At 51.7% G+C, this 22,217-nt stretch overlaps 2 protein-coding genes across 2 annotated transcripts in view; both read right to left on the minus strand.

Moving 5' to 3' along the window:
* Window positions 1-14,532, minus strand: part of LOC108648819 (protein mono-ADP-ribosyltransferase PARP14-like) — a 45,884-nt gene extending 31,352 nt beyond the window's left edge. The window contains exons 1-5 of the mRNA XM_031892904.1: window positions 14,069-14,532; window positions 5,041-5,267; window positions 4,890-4,923; window positions 2,247-2,456; window positions 879-1,115 (exon numbers count right to left, since the gene is read on the minus strand). Of these exons, the coding sequence (XP_031748764.1) occupies window positions 879-1,115; window positions 2,247-2,456; window positions 4,890-4,923; window positions 5,041-5,267; window positions 14,069-14,255 (895 nt within the window). The 5' untranslated portion in view covers window positions 14,256-14,532. The remainder of the gene's footprint in view (window positions 1-878; window positions 1,116-2,246; window positions 2,457-4,889; window positions 4,924-5,040; window positions 5,268-14,068) is intronic.
* Window positions 14,533-18,589: 4,057 nt separating this feature from the next.
* LOC101732625 (protein mono-ADP-ribosyltransferase PARP14) overlaps window positions 18,590-22,217 on the minus strand; it is a 56,636-nt gene continuing 53,008 nt past the window's right edge. The window contains exons 15-17 of the mRNA XM_031892903.1: window positions 21,342-21,481; window positions 20,925-21,099; window positions 18,590-19,240 (exon numbers count right to left, since the gene is read on the minus strand). Of these exons, the coding sequence (XP_031748763.1) occupies window positions 18,951-19,240; window positions 20,925-21,099; window positions 21,342-21,481 (605 nt within the window). The 3' untranslated portion in view covers window positions 18,590-18,950. The remainder of the gene's footprint in view (window positions 19,241-20,924; window positions 21,100-21,341; window positions 21,482-22,217) is intronic.

The following is a 22,217-nucleotide window of genomic DNA, read 5'->3' on the forward strand; positions in this document are numbered from 1 at the left end:
TGTGTCTAATATTCTTATTGTTTATAAATAGGAGTGGGTCATTGTTTTGTTATTACCTATATTATTCCAAACCTGCCCCCTGGGGGGCCTCATCTCTAATGCAGAGAGTGCTATTGCGGCAGATGTGCACAATTTAGTATCATCAGCACAAATAGAAACAGTACTGTCTATGCCCCCCTCCGGGTCATTAATAAACAAGTTAAACAGCAAAGGCCCAAGGACTGACCCCTGCGGTACCCACTAACCACACTGGCCCAATTAGAAAATGTTCCATTTACCCCCACTCTTTGTACTCTATCCTTCAGCCAGTTCTCTATCCAATTACAGATATTATGTTCTAGGCCAATATTATGTATCAAACGCTTTAGCAAAACTAGATCCCATCCACTGCCATTCCAGAGTCTAGTTTTCTGCTTCCGTTCTCAATTAAATTATTCTGACAAGCTCTATTGTACATATTGTAATTTTGATTTTCTATGAATTCCAGCATATTATCTCTTATTACCCCCTTAGAAAACTTTCCTGTCACTAATCAGACTTACAGGCCTATATTTTTAGGCTCAGAGCGGGATCCACTGGAAAGTCTTAGCATTCTCAAACACAAATATCACCCTCCTCCCCTGATCCCTATTTTATATTTCCATTAGTATTGGGTATAAGTTTCTTTATATCATTTTGAGAGCGCAGAGTCAACAATGAATATTTTGAAATTGCTCCAGAAATATGAGTTTGAGTTTAGCACAGAGACTTGCCCTTTAATCTTTCATTCTCATTCTGTTTCTTTCTGTATCTGCCCATATTGCAAAAAGGGGCTAAATGTGGCACAGAAATAGAAACTGGAGTAGAAACGGGGGAGAATGAGTGATATTGGGGATTACCGTTTGCATCACAGAATGTTACTATTGCTGCATCTTCTCCTGGGATTGGCTGCACCGCCTCTACTGATCCGCCTCCGTGCCGCGGGCTCTCAAAGTAAATGATCAGGTGATCCTCAGACGTGTTGGGGGGAAGACCCTCGACCAGGACCCTTTTAGTCTCCTCCAGAGGCTTCGCTGTCAGTTTCATCTGCTTGGCCCTGGGGCTGCTGGAGAACCCCTGTATGAAGCTGGAGGCATCTGGGGAAACACCAGGAAATGAGCATTACTTGCTATTACTTCCTGTAGCCCTTTGGGGTTTTCTTATAAATACTTGTTATTTAATGAGACTTCATTTTTATAGTACAATAACATTTACATTTCTGCTTCTCCTCTATGGGAAGTCCTTCAGCAGCTCCCAGAACTTGGCCAAGTAGTATTGGTGCCCAAAGCAATGGCTTGCTCACCGCACCACTAGCCCTGACCCAGCTGGGCCAGCACAGACCCTCGTCATGGCTTCTGAGAGATAAGGGTGTGATGGATGTGAGATTGACCTGACCAGTAATTGATTAATGGGCACCATATGGAGTTCAACTTGACAAAGGTAGAGTGGCTTGGCCATCTATGAAATAAACAAGAGACCTGCAAGCAAAGGGATAATCACTGGGTGTGTCAAAATGTTAGGCACTCCCTAGTTATTAGAATTGGTTGCCTGAGACTCGGGCCAGTGCTTCTGTTCGCTGGAAACTGAAACGGCCCAGGCTACTAGTTTAGAAGCACCACACCACCATCTTCTTCTTTGAGGATCTCCTCTACATTCCGGTCTGGATGCGCATTTCCAGCAGAGTGAAAAGCTGATCTTAGAAGCAAAAAAACCAAAAGATCTAAGAAGTGGCAGAAGCTTGGGATGTGGTTCAAGTAGCCTTGACTGGTGCAGTTTTCAGGAGCACCAACGTGTGGTACCAGGTCAGCGAGGAGGGTGCCCAACATTTGGTCTTTAAACCACAAACACCGAATTATGGGGGATTACATTTCCTTTACAAGGTTTATATTGATTCTGTGGTTTGACTGGCATGATAAACCCTTTTAGGGTAACGTGGCCCCCTGTTTCATTTAGCAGAGTGGGACATTGCCCAGGAACCTAGCACCACTGGAATTCCTATCCAAGGAAAAGGGAGGTGCCATTAGGTATCCAGTTGACCAGCTATGGACCATCTATGGGAAATGGAGTTCATATTCAGAACAGAAACCCACATGGCTGTAAATCTACAGAATTTCATTGAAACAAGAAGACACCTTAGCACCCACTGGGTGTCAGTAAAGACATTGGTGCCTCTCATGAAGAGCTTTGGTTCCAACTTTACATACAAAAAACCCACCAGAGTAACTCACCGGCTGGACAAGTAAAAGTGATCACAGCAGAGTGGATCTCAGGGATGATCTCCAGGTGTTGGATCTCAGCGTTGCCACTGACCTTCTCCACAAGTAGGGTCAACATTTCACCAGGGCAGGTTTCTTGAACATTCCCAATTAGAACCATAGAGGAAGAGACAGGTTCCATGTTATCAGCCTCCTGAGATGGACCCCCTGCTGCTGGGGAACCTGCAATAAATACCCACAAGGTAGAGATGCAACAATGTGAGTTCTTCTATGTCCTCAATTTTCACTGCTAACCCTAACTAAGGCCACCACGTCTGACCATACTGGGACTGGGACGCAAGACCTAAGGGTGGAAACATTGTGACTGTCTGTAGTAGTGCAACACTCATAACAGTCTCAAAAATTCTGTTTTTCAGCACCAGTATCTCCAAACTACTGCTTATAGACATGACTTGTCTCTATTACATGTACATTAAGTTGTTTTTGGTCCTTTGACTGTATCAGCATTGAGCAAAACTGTAATGGACTGTAAAACAACATTGTTGTTACTGGGCCCCAAAGCTAATTCAATTAAGGACCCAAAACGTTGGTTTTTGACCTATTCTTCCAATATATTTTGAAATTGCTTGTTAATTAACACCTTAGAAGACCATCTACAATGCTGGGCCCCTGGAGTATTTTAGACTACTCTACTCAAAAATAAAAAAATGAACAGATGCAAAGAAGCGCATCCGCCATCTTGGAGCAGAAATGCACCAGAAAAAGTAAAGAAGAAACTTCTAAAAACCTCAAAATACCTTTAGGATCCCACAGTGCTAGTAACACCCTAGAGGAGGCAGCTACATAGCACTGCCACCCAGCCCCAACAAGAGAAGCAACCAATATGGTGCCTACTCCCTACAACTGGCACAGGGAACCTTCTCTCATCCAGCCTGTAGAAGTCCTCCTCCTGTAGGAGAAATTTCAGCTCCGAAATAGGAACACAAACCTTGCTGTGTGCTAAAGGCTACCTTGGGTTCCATTGGCTGCAAAATGTTACTTAGTAAATCAAAAAAATATAAAAAATAGTGTCTCTAAAAACATTCTAGGCGGACTAGGAGGTGGGGGTGTTTTTAAGTTCTTCAAGGAGGAAGTTTTTCTCTGGTCTTTGCCCAGGAATTATCTAGTGTTTATCCAGTTATGTTGACATATAGTGACCAGGAAACCATATTGTCCCTTCAATGAATTCTCCAAGATATTTTCCCATTTTCTCTATTTTCCAAAAATATATATAAAATCTGAAAGATACTTTACATTAAGGGGCTTTTTGACACATAGAACAAGGTCAGTGGGCTTATTCCAAGTGCAGTAATCCATAGGAACTATTCAGATATTTATTCATTGGCTGTCTTGCTGTTGACTAAATAAAACCAATTGCTGCTATGGATAGTTGCTGAGGCAATTTTTGCCATTATTTGTAGGAATGAATTCCAAACTCTTAAAAAAATCCCATTTGCATGGGTTTATCCTATAGGCTACAGCTCACCCACTGGGTTTGAAGCTGAAGCCGGGATAATAGCTGATCAGATTTCCAACTACAGACCGGTTTCACCTTTTTTGAGGCTCATCAGTGTAGTGCAGGGTTTTCTGATCAACCTTATTTATTTGTTTGCCATTATTTGTAAAAGTGCCTGTTTTGGTTGCAGGTTGAAAATTGTGAGGCACTCGTCATATATCTACATGCGGGGTAAGTATATGCATATAGGGTATCAAACAACTCAGAAGACTTGTGGCATTTATATTTAGGATGTTTTGTCTATTTATCATAGAGTATGTGGGAGATAAAATGCTGTAAATTGCCAATTTTAAAGTACATTTTGCTAAACTTTGTAAAAAAAAAAGCACCAAATTTAGAAGTTTTGCAGTTTGTTTTTTTGTACACTAAAACACATTTGCCAAGTTTGAATTCTTCAGAAAGTGAACTGTTTAAAAATAAAATATAAAACACCTAGTTATAAGGCGTTAATTTACTATTGGGGGGCTTAACAACGAAGCACCTAATGTGCCAGTTGTCTATATGCAACAGTCACTGCACTTGATGATTTTACTTTGTATCCAAGAACATGGGGGAGTTGAGATACTGCAAAATATTTAAGACTGATATTTTTGTAAACAAGGACTTATTTGCCCATTTTAATTTTAATATTGATAATAAGTTTTATTTTGATAATTTGAATTGAGTTTGGAATTTACCCTGGGTTTTGGTCCCCGCAGCCTAAAATCAAAGTGCTTTTGTGAGTTTGAGTGTCAGGAATCTCCATAAAACACTTGGCGGATGTGGGGCTCCCAAGATCCTTTGTGTTAAATGTTTATATTATATTTCATTTGTGCTCCATGTTTTTATTGGGATACATCTCACAGAAGGGGAATTACACACAAATTCAGGCAGAGTTAGAAGCCATGGGGCATATTTATTAAATTAAAAAGTTGAGGTAAAATCACCATGATTTTGGAAAAAATCTCCAAACCACAGTCTTAGTTTTAAATAGGAAGAGCGACCCAGATTCCCATCAACCCCCCAAGCACTCTGTAGAACCTACAATGTACTAGTGGGATAAGGCATCCATCTGCAAGTGCTTTATACACTGAATATAACACAAGCTTTGGTCTCATTACCTGGATCCTGGGCCGTGTCTGTGTCTGTGGAGTCCTACAAAACACAAATAGGAGGATTACAGAACCAGGTGATTGGGTTCATATGTGAGTTACTACAGGAAAAATGACAGCGTCTCAGATGGAACATCCCATAATAATCTGTAAAACTCACATCGAGAGGTTTCTTGGCTGGACTTGCTATGGATGAAGGTTCCTGGGCTGGAGTGACTTTGGCTTTCGGTTCCTTGGTTGGAGTTTCCTTGGTTGGAGTTTCCTTGAATGGAGATCTCAGGACCTCGGTTGGACTTTCCCCCGTTGGTAAAGTGACGTTCAGCTTCACTGTGGGCCCTCTCCCAAGATTCAACTCATGGGTCGGTTTTAGCAGAACGTTATCTCGCACTGGGAGGAAATGAGACAAATATGAACACAATGTGCAATTTAGCCCGAGGGAGGTACCCGGGCACCGGTGGGTTTTCCAGCAAATTGAGGGATGATGAGTGTGGGGAGGGGCTTCCCCTGGTTACGGCTTGTTTGGAACCATAAGGGGAACCTCTGGGCCCTTCAGACTCTGAACTGGGCATGTTAATCCATGGGGTTCTTACCTTGGGAGGGGGGGGGGGCAAAGTTTTTGGAGGTCTTCAAGATCAGGGGGACTCAGAACCAGGAGTCAGAACCAGGAGTGCAGAGAATATACACAGCCAGACATATCAATTACCCGACAAATGTCTTTAAACCAAGGGAATTTTTTTTATTTATTGAGTTTTTCTGAGTTCCAACTGGAAATCTGTTCAAGGTCACAAGAGACTGAAGGGCACAAACCGATCCGATGGGTCAGTAACTACAATGCCCACTGCCCCTCTTCTTTCTCCCCATCCCGATATGGGGGCTGCTGGGTTCTTGTGTGACCCAGTCCTGTGAGAGTTTTTACCGGTTGGACTTATTGTTTAAATCAATTCTCCAGCCAATAGGGGAAGTGTGTGCAGTGAGGGGATAAGGAACCGGGGGGTGGGGGGCTCTGATTGGGGGGCAGTGTGTGTAGTTACACAAGATGGGGCAGGGGCTGTACCTGTGGGGCAGTGTGTGTAGTTACACAAGATGGGGCAGGGGCTGTACCTGTGGGGCTGTGTGTAGTTACACAAGATGGGGCAGGGGCTGTACCTGTGGGGCAGTGTGTGTAGTTACACAAGATGGGGCAGGGGCTGTACCTGTGGGGCAGTGTGTGTAGTTACACCAAGATGGGGGCAGGGGCTGTACCTGTGGGGCAGTGTGTGTAGTTACACAAGATGGGGCAGGGGCTGTACCTGTGGGGGCAGTGTGTGTAGTTACACAAGATGGGGCAGGGCTGTACCTGTGGGGCAGTGTGTGTAGTTACACAAGATGGGGGCAGGGGCTGTACCTGTGGGGCAGTGTGTGTAGTTACACAAGATGGGGCAGGGGCTGTACCTGTGGGGCAGTGTGTGTAGTTACACAAGATGGGGCAGGGGCTGTACCTGTGGGGCAGTGTGTGTAGTTACACAAGATGGGGGCAGGGGCTGTACCTGTGGGGCAGTGTGTGTAGTTACACAAGATGGGGGCAGGGGCTGTACCTGTGGGGCAGTGTGTGTAGTTACAACCAAGATGGGGGCAGGGGCTGTACCTGTGGGGCAGTGTGTGTAGTTACACAAGATGGGGCAGGGGCTGTACCTGTGGGGCAGTGTGTGTAGTTACACAAGATGGGGCAGGGGCTGTACCTGTGGGGCAGTGTGTGTAGTAAGGTGCGATGGGGTCAGTAACTCTAGGATAGCTGCGAGGTTCTGTTCCTGAGCATACAGCTCCCAGCATCCCTCATCGGCCCTTACCCAGTGTGACTTCCATTGTATTTCCATCTCCGAGCAGCTCCGGGCACAGTGTTTGTGCGTCTGTGTGAAATCGCAGTAAAGATTTTTGCACTTAAACCATTGGGGGCGACTGCTGAGCGCACCTTTATTGGCACAAAGTGGCCCTGTAGGTAAAGGAGGGCCCCCAGTAACCCAGGGCAACTGCTTGCACGTGATTGTGCTCTCACTGTCTCTTGCACAAGCGTCGGGGGGGTCAGTGAGCACCCATGGGAGTCCCACCCCGTCCCAACGCAAATTACACAGGATTTGCAGCAGAAAACAGAGGCAAATGTGGCACAAAGATTCCCTGGAATTTGCCCCATTCTCACACCGTGTGGCATTTAGTTACCCCAGCTGTGTGCGAGTGTGTAACAGCCGGCGAGTGTGTAACAGCCGGCGAGTGTGTAACAGCCGGCGAGTGTGTAACAGCCGCCCAGTGTGTAACAGCCGCCGAGTGTGTAACAGCCTCCCAGTGTGTAACAGCCAACGGTAGTGTACCCCGTGTGTAAGCCCGGAGGGAGCTGCCCAGTGTGTAACAGCCAAGACGAGGTGGTAACAGCCGCCCAGTGTGTAAAGTGCCCAGGGTACCCGCCAGTGTGTAACAGCCGCCAGTGTGTAACAGCCAACGAGTGTGTAACAGCGCCCAGTGTGTAACAGTCGCCCAGTGTGTAACAGCCGCCCAGTGTGTAACAGCCGCCCAGTGTGTAACAGCCAACGAGTGTGTAACAGCCACCCAGTGTGTAACACCAACGAGTGTGTAACAGTCGCGAGTGTGTAACAGCCGCCAGTGTGTAACAGCCAACGAGTGTGTAACAGTCGCCGAGTGTGTAACAGCCGCCCAGTGTGTAACAGCCGCCGAGTGTGTAACAGCCGCCCAGTGTGTAACAGTCGCCGAGTGTGTAACAGTCGCCGAGTGTGTAACAGCCGCCCAGTGTGTAACAGCCAACGAGTGTGTAACAGCCAACGAGTGTGTAACAGCCGCCCAGTGTGTAACAGTCGCCCAGTGTGTAACAGCCGCCCAGTGTGTAACAGCCGCCCAGTGTGTAACAGCCAACGAGTGTGTAACAGCCACCCAGTGTGTAACAGCCAACGAGTGTGTAACAGTCGCCGAGTGTGTAACAGCCGCCCAGTGTGTAACAGCCAACGAGTGTGTAACAGTCGCCGAGTGTGTAACAGCCGCCCAGTGTGTAACAGCCGCCCAGTGTGTAACAGCCACCCAGTGTGTAACAGCCAACGAGTGTGTAACAGTCGCCGAGTGTGTAACAGCCGCCCAGTGTGTAACAGCCAACGAGTGTGTAACAGTCGCCGAGTGTGTAACAGCCGCCGAGTGTGTAACAGCCGCCCAGTGTGTAACAGCCGCCCAGTGTGTAACAGTCGCCCAGTGTGTAACAGCCGCCCAGTGTGTAACAGCCACCCAGTGTGTAACAGCCAACGAGTGTGTAACAGCCGCCCAGTGTGTAACAGCCACCCAGTGTGTAACAGCCAACGAGTGTGTAACAGCCGCCCAGTGTGTAACAGCCGCCGAGTGTGTAACAGCTGCCGAGTGTGTAACAGCCAACGAGTGTGTAACAGCCGCCCAGTGTGTAACAGTCGCCCAGTGTGTAACAGCCGCCCAGTGTGTAACAGCCGCCCAGTGTGTAACAGCCGCCCAGTGTGTAACAGCCAACGAGTGTGTAACAGCCACCCAGTGTGTAACAGCCAACGAGTGTGTAACAGTCGCCGAGTGTGTAACAGCCGCCCAGTGTGTAACAGCCAACGAGTGTGTAACAGTCGCCGAGTGTGTAACAGCCGCCCAGTGTGTAACAGCCGCCGAGTGTGTAACAGCCGCCCAGTGTGTAACAGTCGCCGAGTGTGTAACAGCCGCCGAGTGTGTAACAGCCGCCCAGTGTGTAACAGCCACGAGTGTGTAACAGCCGCCCAGTGTGTAACAGTCGCCCAGTGTGTAACAGCCGCCCAGTGTGTAACAGCCGCCCAGTGTGTAACAGCCAACGAGTGTGTAACAGCCACCCAGTGTGTAACAGCCAACGAGTGTGTAACAGTCGCCGAGTGTGTAACAGCCGCCCAGTGTGTAACAGCCAACGAGTGTGTAACAGTCGCCGAGTGTGTAACAGCCGCCGAGTGTGTAACAGCCGCCCAGTGTGTAACAGCCGCCCAGTGTGTAACAGTCGCCGAGTGTGTAACAGTCGCCGAGTGTGTAACAGCCGCCCAGTGTGTAACAGCCAACGAGTGTGTAACAGCCAACGAGTGTGTAACAGCCAACGAGTGTGTAACAGCCGCCGAGTGTGTAACAGCCAACGAGTGTGTAACAGCCAACGAGTGTGTAACAGCCGCCGAGTGTGTAACAGCCAACGAGTGTGTAACAGTCGCCGAGTGTGTAACAGCCGCCCAGTGTGTAACAGCCAACGAGTGTGTAACAGTCGCCGAGTGTGTAACAGCCGCCCAGTGTGTAACAGCCGCCGAGTGTGTAACAGCCGCCCAGTGTGTAACAGTCGCCGAGTGTGTAACAGTCGCCGAGTGTGTAACAGCCGCCCAGTGTGTAACAGCCAACGAGTGTGTAACAGCCAACGAGTGTGTAACAGCCGCCCAGTGTGTAACAGTCCGCCCAGTGTGTAACAGCCGCCCAGTGTGTAACAGCCGCCCAGTGTGTAACAGCCGCCGAGTGTGTAACAGCCACCCAGTGTGTAACAGCCAACGAGTGTGTAACAGTCGCCGAGTGTGTAACAGCCGCCCAGTGTGTAACAGCCAACGAGTGTGTAACAGTCGCCGAGTGTGTAACAGTCGCCGAGTGTGTAACAGCCACCGAGTGTGTAACAGCCGCCCAGTGTGTAACAGCCGCCCAGTGTGTAACAGTCGCAGAGTGTGTAACAGCCGCCCAGTGTGTAACAGCCAATGAGTGTGTAACAGCCAACGAGTGTGTAACAGCCAACGAGTGTGTAACAGCCGCCGAGTGTGTAACAGCCGCCCGAGTGTGTAACAGCCAACGAGTGTGTAACAGCCAACGAGTGTGTAACAGCCGCCGAGTGTGTAACAGCCAACGAGTGTGTAACAGCCAACGAGTGTGTAACAGCCGCCGAGTGTGTAACAGCCAACGAGTGTGTAACAGTCGCCCAGTGTGTAACAGCCGCCGAGTGTGTAACAGCCAACGAGTGTGTAACAGCCGCCGAGTGTGTAACAGCCGCGAGTGTGTAACAGCCAACGAGTGTGTAACAGTCGCCCAGTGTGTAACAGTCGCCCAGTGTGTAACAGCCGCCCAGTGTGTAACAGCCGCCCAGTGGTGTAACAGGCCAACGAGTGTGTAACAGCCACCCAGTGTGTAACAGTCGCCGAGTGTGTAACAGCCGCCCGTGTGTAACAGCCGCCCAGTGTGTAACAGCCGCCAGTGTGTAACAGCCAACGAGTGTGTAACAGCCAACGAGTGTGTAACAGCCAACGAGTGTGTAACAGCCGCCGAGTGTGTAACAGCCAACGAGTGTGTAACAGCCAACGAGTGTGTAACAGCCGCCGAGTGTGTAACAGCCAACGAGTGTGTAACAGTCGCCCAGTGTGTAACAGCCGGCACGAGTGTGTAACAGCACGAGTGTGTAACAGCCAACGAGTGTGTAACAGTCGCCGAGTGTGTAACAGCCAACGAGTGTGTAACAGTCGCCCAGTGTGTAACAGTCGCCCGTGGTGTAACAGCCGCCCAGTGTGTAACAGCCGCCCAGTGTGTAACAGCCAACGAGTGTGTAACAGCACCAGTGCTAACAGCCAACGAGTGTGTAACAGTCGCCGAGTGTGTAACAGCCGCCCAGTGTGTAACAGCCAACGAGTGTGTAACAGTCGCCGAGTGTGTAACAGCCGCCGAGTGTGTAACAGCCGCCCAGTGTGTAACAGCCGCCCAGTGTGTAACAGTCGCCGAGTGTGTAACAGTCGCCGAGTGTGTAACAGCCGCCCAGTGTGTAACAGCCAACGAGTGTGTAACAGCCAACGAGTGTGTAACAGCCAACGAGTGTGTAACAGCCAACGAGTGTGTAACAGCCGCCGAGTGTGTAACAGCCAACGAGTGTGTAACAGCCAACGAGTGTGTAACAGCCGCCGAGTGTGTAACAGCCAACGAGTGTGTAACAGTCGCCGAGTGTGTAACAGCCGCCCAGTGTGTAACAGCCAACGAGTGTGTAACAGTCGCCGAGTGTGTAACAGCCGCCCAGTGTGTAACAGCCGCCGAGTGTGTAACAGCCGCCGAGTGTGTAACAGTCGCCGAGTGTGTAACAGTCGCCGAGTGTGTAACAGCCGCCCAGTGTGTAACAGCCAACGAGTGTGTAACAGCCAACGAGTGTGTAACAGCCGCCCAGTGTGTAACAGTCGCCCAGTGTGTAACAGCCGCCCAGTGTGTAACAGCGCCAACGAGTGTGTAACAGCCAACGAGTGTGTAACAGCCAACGAGTGTGTAACAGCAGGTCGCCAACGAGTGTGTAACAGCCGCCGAGTTAACAGCCACGAGTGTAACAGTCGCCCAGTGTAACAGCCGCCGAGTGTGTAACCCAACGAGTGTGTAACAGCCGCCGAGTGTGTAACAGCCGCCGAGTGTGTAACAGCCAACGAGTGTGTAACAGTCGCCCAGTGTGTAACAGTCGCCCAGTGTGTAACAGCCGCCCAGTGTGTAACAGCCGCCCAGTGTGTAACAGCCGCCCAGTGTGTAACAGCCACCCAGTGTGTAACAGTCGCCGAGTGTGTAACAGCCGCCGAGTGTGTAACAGCCGCCCAGTGTGTAACAGCCGCCCAGTGTGTAACAGCCGCCCAGTGTGTAACAGCCAACGAGTGTGTAACAGCCAACGAGTGTGTAACAGCCAACGAGTGTGTAACAGCCGCCGAGTGTGTAACAGCCAACGAGTGTGTAACAGCCAACGAGTGTGTAACAGCCAACGAGTGTGTAACAGTCGCCCAGTGTGTAACAGCCGCCGAGTGTGTAACAGCCAACGAGTGTGTAACAGCCAACGAGTGTGTAACAGCCGCCGAGTGTGTAACAGCCAACGAGTGTGTAACAGTCGCCCAGTGTGTAACAGTCGCCCAGTGTGTAACAGCCGCCCAGTGTGTAACAGCCGCCCAGTGTGTAACAGCCAACGAGTGTGTAACAGCCACCCAGTGTGTAACAGCCAACGAGTGTGTAACAGTCGCCGAGTGTGTAACAGCCGCCCAGTGTGTAACAGCCAACGAGTGTGTAACAGTCGCCGAGTGTGTAACAGCCGCCGAGTGTGTAACAGCCGCCCAGTGTGTAACAGCCGCCCAGTGTGTAACAGTCGCCGAGTGTGTAACAGTCGCCGAGTGTGTAACAGCCGCCCAGTGTGTAACAGCCAACGAGTGTGTAACAGCCAACGAGTGTGTAACAGCCAACGAGTGTGTAACAGCCAACGAGTGTGTAACAGCCGCCGAGTGTGTAACAGCCAACGAGTGTGTAACAGCCAACGAGTGTGTAACAGCCGCCGAGTGTGTAACAGCAACGAGTGTGTAACAGTCGCCGAGTGTGTAACAGCCGCCCAGTGTGTAACAGCCAACGAGTGTTTGTAACAGTCGCCGAGTGTGTAACAGCCGCCCAGTGTGTAACAGCCGCCGAGTGTGTAACAGCCGCCCAGTTGGGTGTAACAGTCGCCGAGTGTGTAAACAGTCGCCGAGTGCTGTAACAGCCGCCCAGTGTTGTAACAGCCAACGAGTGTGTAACAGCCAACGAGTGTGTAATACAGCCGCCCCAGTGTGTAACAGTCGCCCAGTGTGTAACAGCCGCCCCAGTGTGTAACAGCGCCCCAGTGTGTAACAGCCGCCCAGTGTGTAACAGCCACCCAGTGTTGTAACAGCCAACGAGTGTTGTAACAGTCGCCGAGTGTGTAACAGCCGCCCACGTGTGTAACAGCCAACGAGTGTGTAACCAGTCGCCGAGTGTGTAACAGCCGCCGAGTGTGTAACAGCCGCCCAGTGTGTAACAGCCGCCCAGTGTGTAACAGTCGCAGAGTGTGTAACAGCCGCCCAGTGTGTAACAGCCAACGAGTGTGTAACAGCCAACGAGTGTGTAACAGCCACGAGTGTGTAACAGCCAACGAGTGTGTAACAGCCGCCGAGTGTGTAACAGCCAACGAGTGTGTAACAGCCAACGAGTGTGTAACAGCCGCCGAGTGTGTAACAGCCAACGAGTGTGTAACAGTCGCCCAGTGTGTAACAGCCGCCGAGTGTGTAACAGCCAACGAGTGTGTAACAGCCAACGAGTGTGTAACAGCCGCCGAGTGTGTAACAGCCAACGAGTGTGTAACAGTCGCCCAGTGTGTAACAGTCACCCAGTGTGTAACAGCCGCCCAGTGTGTAACAGCCAACGAGTGTGTAACAGCCACCCAGTGTGTAACAGCCAACGAGTGTGTAACAGTCGCCGAGTGTGTAACAGCCGCCCAGTGTGTAACAGCCAACGAGTGTGTAACAGTCGCCGAGTGTGTAACAGCCGCCCAGTGTGTAACAGCCGCCGAGTGTGTAACAGCCGCCCAGTGTGTAACAGTCGCCGAGTGTGTAACAGTCGCCGAGTGTGTAACAGCCGCCCAGTGTGTAACAGCCAACGAGTGTGTAACAGCCAACGAGTGTGTAACAGCCAACGAGTGTGTAACAGCCAACGAGTGTGTAACAGCCGCCGAGTGTGTAACAGCCAACGAGTGTGTAACAGCCAATGAGTGTGTAACAGCCGCCGAGTGTGTAACAGCCAACGAGTGTGTAACAGCCGCCGAGTGTGTAACAGCCGCCGAGTGTGTAACAGCCAACGAGTGTGTAACAGCCAACGAGTGTGTAACAGCCGCCGAGTGTGTAACAGCCGCCGAGTGTGTAACAGCCAACGAGTGTGTAACAGCCAACGAGTGTGTAACAGCCAACGAGTGTGTAACAGCCGCCGAGTGTGTAACAGACAGGGTTAGTGTTAGTGAGCGACATAACTGGAGGGTGGGGCTCAGTTTCTGCCCTGGGGGTGGGAGGCAACTGCCCCAGAACTGCTCTGACTGCTTTCCCCCCAGTAAGGGCAGAATGTGTTCTCTTCCCCGAAACATGAGGGTGGGGGGGGGGCACTTACACTTTCACTTCATTTCTTCATTATTGGAACAGCCGCACCCCAATATGAACCCAAGGGGGAGATAAATCTGGGGCAGAATATACTAAGCGCAGCGGCAGATTACCCCCAGACCCTTCCCCCACCCAGAGCTCAGGGGCAACTCTAAAGCTTATGGGAAATGAATGTGTCTGTTCCCAATAAACTTAATATTTGTGACCCCCCCAATCACCATTATACTGTGGGGAAAATATATATCCCTGTACCCCCAATCCTACCTGTACCCCCAATCCTACCTGTTTCTTGGCTGAAGTGGATGAGGACATATCCGGGGGTGCAGTCGGGGTCCCTGATCACACACTCCCCTCCGTTAGACTTGCTCTTGCTCTGGAAATACACAAGCAGTTTGTTCTTCAGCTCCTTCAGTTTCTCGGGCCCCAGATCCCACTTTAGGGCCACAGGGTAGAGGTAGGGGTCCCCCATACTGAGGGGACAGTGTCTCTTTGTCTCTGAGCCGTTGGAAGCACAGAATGAGGTTCCTTTCACTTTCACAATAAATTACAATAAGAATAGTTTCGTTTCTCGGGGTGTCGCTGGCAGGAATCTCTGCGGCATTTTTTTCTTTTCTTTTTGTTGTTCAATATTTAACTCTTGTAAATCCCTGTTCCACAGTTGCCAGTTACACTTACTCCCTGCCCTGTGATTTGTACCTGAAGCCTTTCCACCCCCGCAATGAAACACAAGGATCTGCACCTCCCTCTGAATAAAGTTCTGTATTCCCAGCGGGCAGTAGCAGCACATGGGTGTCCCCCTTGGAAGCCCCCCAGATTGTGCAAATGGTAAGTACAGGGCTCCCCTATGTCTTGCACCCACTGGCACACCCTAGCTTGCACCCACTGGCACCCCTTATATTGCACCCACTGGCACCCCGTAGCTTGCACCCACTGGCACCCCTTAGCTTGCACCCACTGGCACCCCATAGCTTGCACCCACCAGTGCCCCCTAGCTTGCACCCACTGGCACCCCTTAGCTTGCACCCACCAGTGCCCCCTAGCTTGCACCCACTGGCACCCCTTAGCTTGCACCCACCAGCACCCCTTAGCTTGCACCTGCCCTTAGCTTGCACCTTCTGGTGCCTCCTAGCTTGCACCCACCAGCGCCCCCTAGCATGCACACCCTGGCGCCCCTTAGCTAGCACTCACTGGCACCCCCTATATTGCACCCAATGATGCCCCCTAGCTTGCACCCCCGGCGCCCCCTAACTTGCACCCCCTGTCGCCCCCTAACTTGCACCCCCTGGCGCCCCCTAACTTGCACCCCCCGGCGCCCCCTAACTTGCACCCCCTGTCGCCCCCTAACTTGCACCCCCTGGCGCCCCCTAACTTGCACCCCCTAGTACTAGAGTGCTACAAGATTCAAATCACAGAAGGGATGAGGCCCCTGTCCCAAAGAGCTTGCGGTCTATTAGGGAGGAGGCAGACAGAAGTAAAATGGAGGGGGTACAAGTGCATAGGTCGGGGGGGCTGGTGCTGATTGGTTCATCCCCTCACTGGGCAGATCCCGGCTCTGATTAATCTCTTTGTATTTATTTGGCTGAAATCCTGATCCAGAAAATCATCATTCCCCAATATAAATGTAATAAATACTGGTGGGATCTGTTACCCAGAAACCCGCAATCCAGAAAGCTCTGAAATACAGCAATGCCCCATGGAATCCCATTGAAATAATTCTTCATTTAAAGAACCCCGTGCCTGATGGGAACTGAGCCCCAAAAATACACACTGAGCCTTGGGGCACAGCCCCCCGAGATATGAAGCAGCCCCCCATGGGCAGAAAACCATAAGGCCCGAACATTCTGGATAACGGATCCAGTACCTGTACAGCAACACTGGGGCCAGTTATAAATAACTTAGTATAAACATTAAAGGGTAAGTTATGGCAGAAAACACAGTTCCGTTACTGTTGCAATGAATCCGTTTGGGTGTCGCTGCTCCTTTAAGAGATAATAATAGAGATATAACAGACTGGCTGCTGCACTTTACGCCACTGCTGTATCACGGCTGCTCTTTGCCAGCGGATATTTCTAACATCCCTATAAAATGGGCTCCTGTAGCTTTAAGGACCCACCCCACCCCCACTCGTTGTATCGGAGAAGCGGGAAACTCCGAGTTACTTTCACTTTCCTGTATGGGAACAAGCGCTTCCCTGAGGGGCATTTCCGGGAAGGGAGGGGCTGAGTGACAAGGTCACATGGTGTCGCTCGGATCACTGATTGGTCTCCCTGCCCCAGGCAGTGTCGGACTGGGACCCCAGGGGCCCCCCAGGAAACCTTAGGCCCAAGGCCCCTTCTCCAAACTATATTCCCTCCTTTCCCCACCCAACCCCTTTATTCTCCCAGTCTCTTTTATTCCCGGCTGCACCTGTCCTTCTATTTCCCCTCTCTCTTCCCATTCAGAAATAGGGAATGGCCATGAACCAAGCCGAATGGGCAGGAGGGCCCACTGACCCCTGGGCCCCGGGAGTTTTCCTGGTATCCTAGTGGGCAAGTCCCACACTGCCCCAGGGCTGCCAGATCGGCGGTTTTTGCCCCAAACTGGGCTACTAATTAAATCCCCAGCGGGTTTCCTAAGTACAAACCCAAAGCCGAGGTACAGATCTGGGCTATTTACTGGAGCCTGTCCCACTGCATGCTGGGTAATGTAGTTTGCATCTAACAATTAGCCTACAGCTAGGATTAATATACAACTACAATACCCAGCATGCAATGGGGCAGTATAGGCAGAAGCTCTCTTTTCTATTCCTCTTCGTGCTACAACCTGCTCTATAGGGAATGGGGGGCACAGAGGGAAACACCCCAGTAACTGGGGGGCACAGAGGGAAACACCCCAGTAACTGGGGGGCACAGGGGGAAACACCCCAGTAACTGGGGGCACAGGGGGAAACACCCCAGTAACTGGGGGGCAGAGAGGGAAACACCCCAGTAACTGGGGGGCACAGGGGGAAACACCCCAGTAACTGGGGGGCACAGAGGGAAACTCCCCAGTAACTGGGGGGCACAGGGGGAAACACCCCAGTAACTGGGGGGCAGAGAGGGAAACACCCCAGTAACTGGGGGGCACAGGGGGAAACACCCCAGTAACTGGGGGGCACAGAGGGAAACTCCCCAGTAACTGGGGGGCACAGGGGGAAACACCCCAGTAACTGGGGGGCAGAGAGGGAAACACCCCAGTAACTGGGGGGCACAGGGGGAAACACCCCAGTAACTGGGGGGCACAGAGGGAAACACCCCAGTAACTGGGGGGCACAGGGGGAAACACCCCAGTAACTGGGGGGCAGAGAGGGAAACACCCCAGTAACTGGGGGGCACAGGGGGAAACACCCCAGTAACTGGGGGGCACAGGGGGAAACACCCCAGTAACTGGGGGGCATAGAGGGAAACATCCCAGTAACTGGGGGGCACAGGGGGAAACACCCCAGTAACTGGGGGGCGCAGGGGGAAACACCCCAGTAACTGGGGGGCACAGAGGGAAACATCCCAGTAACTGGGGGGCGCAGGGGGAAACATCCCAGTAACTGGGGGGCGCAAAGGGAAACATCCCAGTAACTGGGGGGCGCAGGGGGAAACACCCCAGTAACTGGGGGGCGCAGAGGGAAACATCCCAGTAACTGGGGGGCACAGAGGGAAACACCCCAGTAACTGGGGGGCACAGAGGGAAACACCCCAGTAACTGGGGGGCACAGAGGGAAACACCCCAGTAACTGGGGGGCGCAGAGGGAAACATCCCAGTAACTGGGGGGCGCAGGGGGAAACACCCCAGTAACTGGGGGGCGCAGAGGGAAACATCCCAGTAACTGGGGGGCGCAGGGGGAAACACCCCAGTAACTGGGGGGCACAGAGGGAAACACCCCAGTAACTGGGGGGCACAGAGGGAAACACCCCAGTAACTGGGGGGCGCAGAGGGAAACACCCCAGTAACTGGGGGTCGCAGGGGGAAACACCCCAGTAACTGGGGGGCACAGGGGGAAACACCCCAGTAACTGGGGGGCACAGAGGGAAACACCCCAGTAACTGGGGGGCACAGAGGGAAACACCCCAGTAACTGGGGGACACAGAGGGAAACACCCCAGTAACTGGGGGGCACAGGGGGAAACACCCCAGTAATTGGGGGGGGCACAGGGCTGGGGGGCAGTGATTATACAATAATAAGGCAGGTTTCCCATATACCTTTATATTTAGAATGTTTATCACTGTGCATATTGGGGTATCTATGGGGGTATTTATGGGGGTATTTATGGGCTACTCTCAGAGGGGCTTTTGGCCAGTGTCCGGCTGGTTTGGAAAAATAAATCTGGCAACCGTGCCAAGAGGGGACTGAGCAGGAACACATGGGGGGCAGGACCCTATATACATGGGATCCCCCAAATAGTGTAGCCCCCCATAAAGGCGTGACTAAGTAATCACCTATCACACATCAATGCAGTCGGTTTCTCCTCTTTGCTGCGATTGTGACGGATTTGCCGTTTCTGTCCCCCCCTGATCCGCGGTGCCACCGATTCTGTGTCTCTGGGTTCTGCAGTAACGGGCACCCACAGATCTGCACCCACAAACTGCCTCACAGAAACCCCGGGTGTCGGGACTGGGGTACAGAGAATCATCACTCTGGGTGCAACCACTGGGGGCGCTGTGGGAGTCACACTGAGAATGAATGGGGCTGGGACACTGGCTGTATCTTTGGGGTTCAGTTACCCCACTAAGTAGCCTGAGACAGGAACAGAGATGTTAGGGTTCAGCTCCGACACTAATAACGACTCCTGAGCACAAATAGCCGTTTGCCTTTATTACACAGCAGCTCGTTAGGGACAAATTTGTCTGAAATTCAATTAATCATCTAAAAATCAACTAAAGCGACACGTTGGCCATATTTATTATAGCGTGTAACATCATTGCCCATAGCAACCAATCAGCAATTAGAGTTGAACGGTCACCTACAAGTTAGATAACAAAAGCAAAGATCTGTTTGGTTGCTACGGGAAGCATCAGCGGTGATACAGAAGCTGCCATAGTGTAATGGGGGGGGCAAGGGGATCTGCTGTGTGGCAATTGCTCCTCCTCCGTCACTGCCAGGAACCTGAGGGCCCCGGGATAGTCGCTCCCTAGGGCCCCAACTAAGCAGCCAATCACTGTGTAAAGGTGATAAGGTACTCGGGATAGGCCTGAATGTCATTAAATATCACAAACATGTTGGGATTGGCCGCTCGGTCGGTCACACTGTCGTACAGATCCGTCGGGTTCGATGGGTTCTTGGCAGGAGGCGCCACCATGCCCTGTCGGCCAACGCAGGAGACGCCAGTCAGGACCCGCGCCAGGTACATGTGTTTGTGTCTGTTTGTGTCGGGCCGGGAGTAGGTGTCGTGCGCCGAGTAACTGGCGTTTACTGCGAAATACGTTCCGTTTCCGTAACAAGCGGCTGCGCCGGAGAGAAACACAGATACATCATAATTAATATAACTTGTCCTTTAGTAATTGTTTTACTTCCTATGCTGATCTCACCATCATGGGGGTGGGGAGGAAAGGGGATCTCACCATCAGCATAGGAAGGGGCTCCTTACTGTAAGGGCAGTCAGGTTATGGGGTTCCCTACCCAGAGAGGGGGAATGAGTGATACATTGGGGGTGGGGAGGAAAGGGGATCTCACCATCAGCATAGGAAGGGGCTCCTTACTGTAAGGGCAGTCAGGTTATGGGGTTCCCTACCCAGAGAGGGGGAATGAGTGATACATTGGGGGTGGGGGGGAAAAGGGGATCTCACCATCAGCATAGGAAGGGGTTCCTTACTGTAAGGGCAGTCAGGTTATGGGGTTCCCTACCAAGAGAGGGAATGAGTGATACATTGGGGGTGGGGAGGAAAGGGGATCTCACCATCAGCATAGGAAGGGGTTCCTTACTGTAAGGGCAGTCAGGTTATGGGATTCCCTACCCAGAGAGGGGGAATGAGTGATACATTGGGGGTGAGGAGGAAAGGGGATCTCACCATCAGCATAGGAAGGGGTTCCTTACTGTAAGGGCAGTCAGGTTATGGGGTTCCCTACCCAGAGAGGGGGAATGAGTGATACATTGGGGGTGAGGAGGAAAGGGGATCTCACCATCAGCATAGGAAGGGGTTCCTTACTGTAAGGGCAGTCAGGTTATGGGGTTCCCTACCCAGAGAGGGGGAATGAGTGATACATTGGGGGTGGGGAGGAAAGGGGATCTCACCATCAGCATAGGAAGGGGCTCCTTACTGTAAGGGCAGTCAGGTTATGGGATTCCCTACCAGAGAGGGGGAATGAGTGATACATTGGGGGTGGGGAGGAAAGGGGATCTCACCATCAGCATAGGAAGGGGTTCCTTACTGTAAGGGCAGTCAGATTATGGGGTTCCCTACCCAGAGAGGGGGAATGAGTGATACATTGGGGGTGGGGAGGAAAGGGGATCTCACCATCAGCATAGGAAGGGGTTCCTTACTGTAAGGGCAGTCAGGTTATGGGGTTCCCTACCAAGAGAGGGGGAATGAGTGATACATTGGGGGTGGGGAGGAAAGGGGATCTCACCATCAGCATAGGAAGGGGTTCCTTACTGTAAGGGCAGTCAGGTTATGGGGTTCCCTACCCAGAGAGGGGGAATGAGTGATACATTGGGGGTGGGGAGGAAAGGGGATCTCACCATCAGCATAGGAAGGGGTTCCTTACTGTAAGGGCAGTCAGGTTATGGGGTTTCCTACCAGAGAGGGGGAATGAGTGATACATTGGGGGTGGGGAGGAAAGGGGATCTCTCCATCAGCATAGGAAGGGGTTCCTTACTGTAAGGGCAGTCAGGTTATGGGATTCCCTACCAGAGAGGGGGAATGAGTGATTCATTGGGGGTGGGGAGGAAAGGAGATCTCACCATCAGCATAGGAAGGGGTTCCTTACTGTAAGGGCAGTCAGGTTATGGGGTTCCCTACCCAGAGAGGGGGAATGAGTGATTCATTGGGGGTGGGGGGGAAAGGGGATCTCACCATTAGCATAGGAAGGGGTTCCTTACTGTAAGGGCAGTCAGGTTATGGGGTTCCCCAATGATTTTCCCATGATGCTCCAATCACACCCCTGTACCCCAGAGCCCAGTTGCCGTTACCGTTCTTGCCGGCGTAGCTTCGGTTGAACCCATTGTGGTTGACGTTCCGTATGGCGTTGGGGTCGGAGCCGTGGAACAGTTGCTTCTCGTTGGTTGCTGATTGGTTCTTGGCGTCGATGCTCTGCTTCTTGATTTGGTAGTTGAACCAGAGGTGCTTGTTCTGAATCCTCTCAATCTGTGGGACCGGGAGGCAGATGACAGTCAGTGACTGACAGACAGGAGGGATGTGGGTTGGTGGGTATAGATATGAGTGTGAGTGTTGTGTGAGTGCACTCGGTGAGTGGCTGCTCACTGTTCTGTAACGCAACAGGGGGTCTTCCGGTCCTTCTTTTATGTACTGAGGGGCTTATTCTCTCATGCGGGGGGGGGGTTACCGGGTTCCACCAATCAGCACGCGGCTCTGATACACAACGTTACCTTAATGATTGTCATTGGGCAGCTCTTTGCAAACAGACCGTGCACGTCCCTGTACTCGGGGGTCTGGGGGTTCAGGGGCACCACCTTCACCTGCTCATTCGTCATAGTGTCCCAATCGGGCGGCAACTCCATGGTTTCCCCTGTAACGAACATACATTGGCTGTAACTGAGACACAAGCCACACCCCCCCGACAGAGCCTTCCTATTGGCCCACAACCCAAATTCTCCTCCCATCCAGCACAGTTATACCGAGTGGGGGGACGGCCTGGATAATTTGGGGTCTGCTCTTCAGATCTCTGTGGGGCCCCAATATCAGGTCTGGTTGGAGGAGGAGCTGCCAATGCCACACCCCCACGCGGAGAAGGGTCATTGGTCAATAAGAAATTTCAAATTGGACAGAGCAATTGTGATCCAATGGGATGCTGGTATGATCTGCCCCCAGGGGGGCTTTAGTAGCCAACCTGTCTGACTAAACGTGGACATATGATGGGCCGTATTGGGCAGAACTGAGCAACTGGACCTTTGATCCTCGGATAGGAACCAACATCACCACAGTAAAGGGGCCTTCATCAGAAGCCGACATGGGGCTCCCAGTTAGAGATGAGGCCTACAGTTCCCATAAACCTTTGCTAAAGACCCTCACTCACGTGCCCACACATTGCCTGTGTTACGTCACATGGGGGGGCTACGGAGACAGACAACTTGGCATTTGGAAACTTCTGACCTCCAGTAGATCAAAAAGGCAACAAAGGCTGAAATAACTGGGTCCCTAAGCTACGACTTGGCCTCCTAGAGAGAAGGTGGTTCCCCTACATGACGCGGCCAATGTGTGGCCCCATGATTTGGGTTTCACCATCTTGTGGGACGTGTAGGACC

The sequence above is a fragment of the Xenopus tropicalis genome, chromosome 9, assembly GCF_000004195.4.
Source record: "Xenopus tropicalis strain Nigerian chromosome 9, UCB_Xtro_10.0, whole genome shotgun sequence".
In the NCBI taxonomy this organism is placed as follows: Eukaryota; Metazoa; Chordata; class Amphibia; order Anura; family Pipidae; genus Xenopus; species Xenopus tropicalis.